General features: G+C 35.9%; 1 protein-coding gene across 1 annotated transcript; it reads right to left on the bottom strand.

The window, feature by feature from the left end:
* Positions 1-478: 478 nt before the first annotated feature.
* On the bottom strand, positions 479-3,648 carry LOC120090718 (inositol-3-phosphate synthase-like). The gene is made up of 10 exons (XM_039048438.1): positions 3,298-3,648; positions 3,157-3,225; positions 2,888-3,023; positions 2,518-2,765; positions 1,914-2,140; positions 1,714-1,829; positions 1,446-1,622; positions 1,075-1,263; positions 915-977; positions 479-811 (listed from the first exon to the last, which is right to left on the bottom strand). Exons 1-10 carry the CDS (start codon positions 3,483-3,485, stop codon positions 692-694), a joined length of 1,533 nt encoding a protein of 510 aa, XP_038904366.1. The 5' UTR covers positions 3,486-3,648; the 3' UTR covers positions 479-691.
* Between the last annotated feature and the right edge of the window lie 306 nt (positions 3,649-3,954).

Genomic DNA, 3,954 nt, shown 5'->3' with positions numbered 1-3,954 from the left:
AAAAGAAGAGAAAGAAAAGGGTTATATCCGATTTTGTGAACAACCCCTTCTTGTGAAAAAGCATCCATTGCTAGCTAAGATTTCTTTATCCTGATGGATAAAAGTAAATTTATTTAGATATGATAACGGGTGAGAATGACACTTATCCATGTTAAACTAAGTTAAAGTTTATGTTTAAGAAAATTGTTCCATTTTGTTTAGTTTTTTTTTTTTTTTTTTTTTTTTTTTTTTTTTTAGTTATCAAATATATCTTTAAACTATGGTCAATATCAATTACATCCAAATTTTGAAAAGATTCATTTTTCATTATTTTTTATGGGTCGATTTTAAAAAGTTCTATTTTAATCCTAAGGCTTTTATCGTTATATTCATGGAAGAAAAGATTTATTCTCTAAGGATTAAAATGAAAATTTGCAAATATACAGTGGTAGAATTAAAACCAACTCGGGTATTTTAGAAATGTCGTCTTTAGCGTTGCTTTACCAAAAACATTAAAATCTAATTTATTTTAATATATATAATTCCATTACAAACATAGCTTGACAAGATTAAGCAGCTTCCCCAAGCCATGAATACAAAAAGAGGGCTTAAAGAAAAGAAAAAGAGGAAAAAGGAGCAAACAGAAACTAATTGCATATTTTCACAAACTTATAGAAAACCAAATTCTATCAAACTCAAACGCTTTTAGACTTCACTTGTATTCCAAAATCATGTTGTTCTCAGGTGCCAACCCAACACAAGCTCTCATTATATTCTCCAGCATCGCACGCTGCTTCGATAAAGCGTTCACCACAGGCGTGCCTGGTGGTACCTGTTTTTGCAATTAACCGTTTCTCGATTCAGACATAAGTTCAAATCATCGAATGAAAATTCAAAATTCAGAAAAGACAATGAGGTTGTAATGAAAAACTTACAAGAGGAGCCTTTGTAAGGTAACTGAGGATGGTGGCCACAGGGTGGAAAGAGTGGAATTTTCCCTACAAAACACAAAATTTCACTTCGATTTTAGATTGATTCATTTCAAAATGGAAAACAGAATATATGTTTTTCTTAGGTGACACTAATCAAACCAACCTCTCCTTCAGCCTTGAACTGAATGCGAGTGCTGAGTTCAGCAAGAAGAACCAAATCAAGTATGATTGGAGCGGCCAAGAGAGAGTCCTCACATGTGTTGTGCAACACTATGGTGCTTTTCCCACCCATGAATATCTCCGAAGTGTACTCATCCATGGCCCTCTTACTGTCCCCCACGTAAGGAACATACTGAAATTTTCCATTTCAATAGCAGGGAGGATTTAACAAAGTTTCAGTTCACAACATAATCAGATGTATATAGTTTTCTCTATCATACAATATTTTGGCATTAGACAGTTCATATCCAAGGTATTCGAATTTCGTCTTCGATGAAGTATAGTTTCAAATTCAACAAGCTTTAATGATTATACCTTGATGACCACCACATGGTCAGGATGCTCGCCAGGCTCATAGAGAATGCCATTACTAGAGACCATGTCATCGACAACATTACTCTTTGAGATCTCCTTGGATCTGAAGGTTTGAGGAGCTGAGAGGTTCATTCCATCATTGTTTCCCAGATGGTTGTAACTCACTATTGATGTTGGCTGGCGTCAAAGTCCACAACATATTTTAGAACACCAAAAATTTCAAAAGACTAGGAATAGATCTCAACGTTTAATTAACAGAGTGGGGTACCTTAATACCAGCACCAACAAGAAAGTCTACCAGAACAGATTTCATCTTGGTTTGACCACTCTTAAAATCATCCCCACCAATCAAACTATTTCTATGAATGGCCAAGTCAATCAACCCTATAAACAAGGTCCCACAAATATGAGTAAATTCTAAGGTAAAAATTAGCCAGTTTGGCAGTTTTATGAGGATAAGAAAGGTACCTGGGACAAAAGTGTTCTGTGGGCTACCATTGATGAAAGGGACATTTTCAAGGACACAAGCAATTGCATACAGTGTAGAAGGAGATATCTCCGACTCGTTTTTGTCCACAGAAGCCAGAAGATTTTCCATTGTGTCATTTAGCCCCACAATCACATTACTATACCTCTCTGTGTTGGCAGTCCACAGCACTACAATTTTGTCCACCTTACTCTTCTCCTTAAATTCCCTAATAAATTACAACATAATAATTTTCAAAATTGTAAAACTGGACTTCTCACTACCATACATATTGTCCTAATTAAAGATATTTTGAAAGGATAAAAAGACAAAAAGTACAGCAGCTGCCCCCCATATGATTCAGAGTGAATTTTGTCAAGATATTAGGTGGTGAAGAAAAGCAACACACATCATTAGTACTCCAGAAGTTATTTAAAGAAAAAGTACAACTCCAAATCATCTCAAACACTCACTTTTAGAAGTCATTACATGGTCTTATTCAGATTTTTTTTCCTTAAAAAAAAAAGGAATTAATATGCAGTCAAATATAATGGGAAACTTTAAAATAATAATTTTTGAACTGACATATACTGAAAAAGTATATACCTGATATCTTTAATAATTTGCTGAAGTTGCTCTTTCTTGGTTCCTTTGATAACGTTATTGGCTCGTGAGCCCTGATTAGCAGCAACAAAATCAGGATCGAAGATTCCAGGAAGCGGGACCATGGATTCCATGTAAGGTCTCAATTGCTTTTGTAGATCAATATCAAGGACCTTAGCTCTGGCCATGGCGTCAGCCAAGTTCATATCACTTATGTCCCACCCGCCAAACACAATATCATCAGGATTGACCTAGGAGAAGAGATTTAAATCATTTTGCTAAGCTCAAAATCATAATATAATCACTATATCACAAACCCATCAATCTCCAATTAACTAAAAACAGATATTTACTGTTCTGATATAATTATTACCATTGGAAGGAGGCTCTTAAATGGAGCATAGATCTCCTCACCATCAATAGAGCCAACCCTGATGGAAGATGCTTGAGTTAAGGACCCAAAATAATTAGCTTGTTGAACTTTATCCTTGGTTGCCCAAGAAATCCCTCTGAAAAACAATACCCATCATCCAAATATAAGAAACTATATATCATTATTATATTACATAAATTAGAATACAACAAGAAGATATGGTTATGGGCAGAATTAAAAAGTTGTTTATATCCGAAAGAAAAACTTACTCTCGGTTGGCTATGATACCTCCAGTGAGAGTACAGCCATTATTTCCACCCCATCCAACAAGCATCATCCTATGAAATTCAAAAGTTAGGGTTAAAGAAAGAAAATGGAAGGAGGGGAATTGAGAAAAAAAGAGAACGAACCCTAATTTGGGAACACGAATATCAGTCTTGAATTCATATTGAACGGATTTGGGTTTGACAATCCACTGATAAGTTCCATTTCTGTTCTCATGAAGGAGCTCTGTAGTGTCGTAATTGTAGATGGAATGAATCTCATGATCGGAGTATGTAACATTGGGGGATTCAACCTTAAAACTGTCGATGAACATTTTTAAATTTTTTGACGAAAGAAACAAAATCCAGGGAAGGGAGAAGAAGGAAGAAGAAGAAGAAGAAGGCGCAAAAATAGAAAGATGTTCCCTGGATTTGGTGTTTCTGAAACTCTCTCAAGTGGGTATGGAGAATGTTGGTGCGGTGCTCACCGCTAAGAACGGGAACTCCGAATTTATAGACGAAAAGGGAAGGGGGAAATCGACACGCGTCGCAAGATGTGTAGGTGGTGAAGAGACCCCACTGTTGATGTTGATGATCTTCTTCTTCGCCCTCCATGAAAACAGAACAGAGCGTGAAATGGAAGAAGATAGCTGTAAAAAGATACCGTCTTTTTGTATGGGTTTACATTACACGTCTAACAGGAACGTCGAGAAGATGACATTTTTGACGAGGTGGTCCTCCAAGCTACCCAAACAATAAACAAATGTTTGTAAAAGTTTGGTTAAGAGTCCATTTGTTCCGAAT

This window comes from Benincasa hispida, chromosome 1 (genome assembly GCF_009727055.1).
Source record: "Benincasa hispida cultivar B227 chromosome 1, ASM972705v1, whole genome shotgun sequence".
In the NCBI taxonomy this organism is placed as follows: domain Eukaryota; kingdom Viridiplantae; phylum Streptophyta; class Magnoliopsida; order Cucurbitales; family Cucurbitaceae; genus Benincasa; species Benincasa hispida.
Note: the sequence above shows the minus strand (reverse complement) of the source record. Positions and strands in the feature narration are given on the sequence as shown.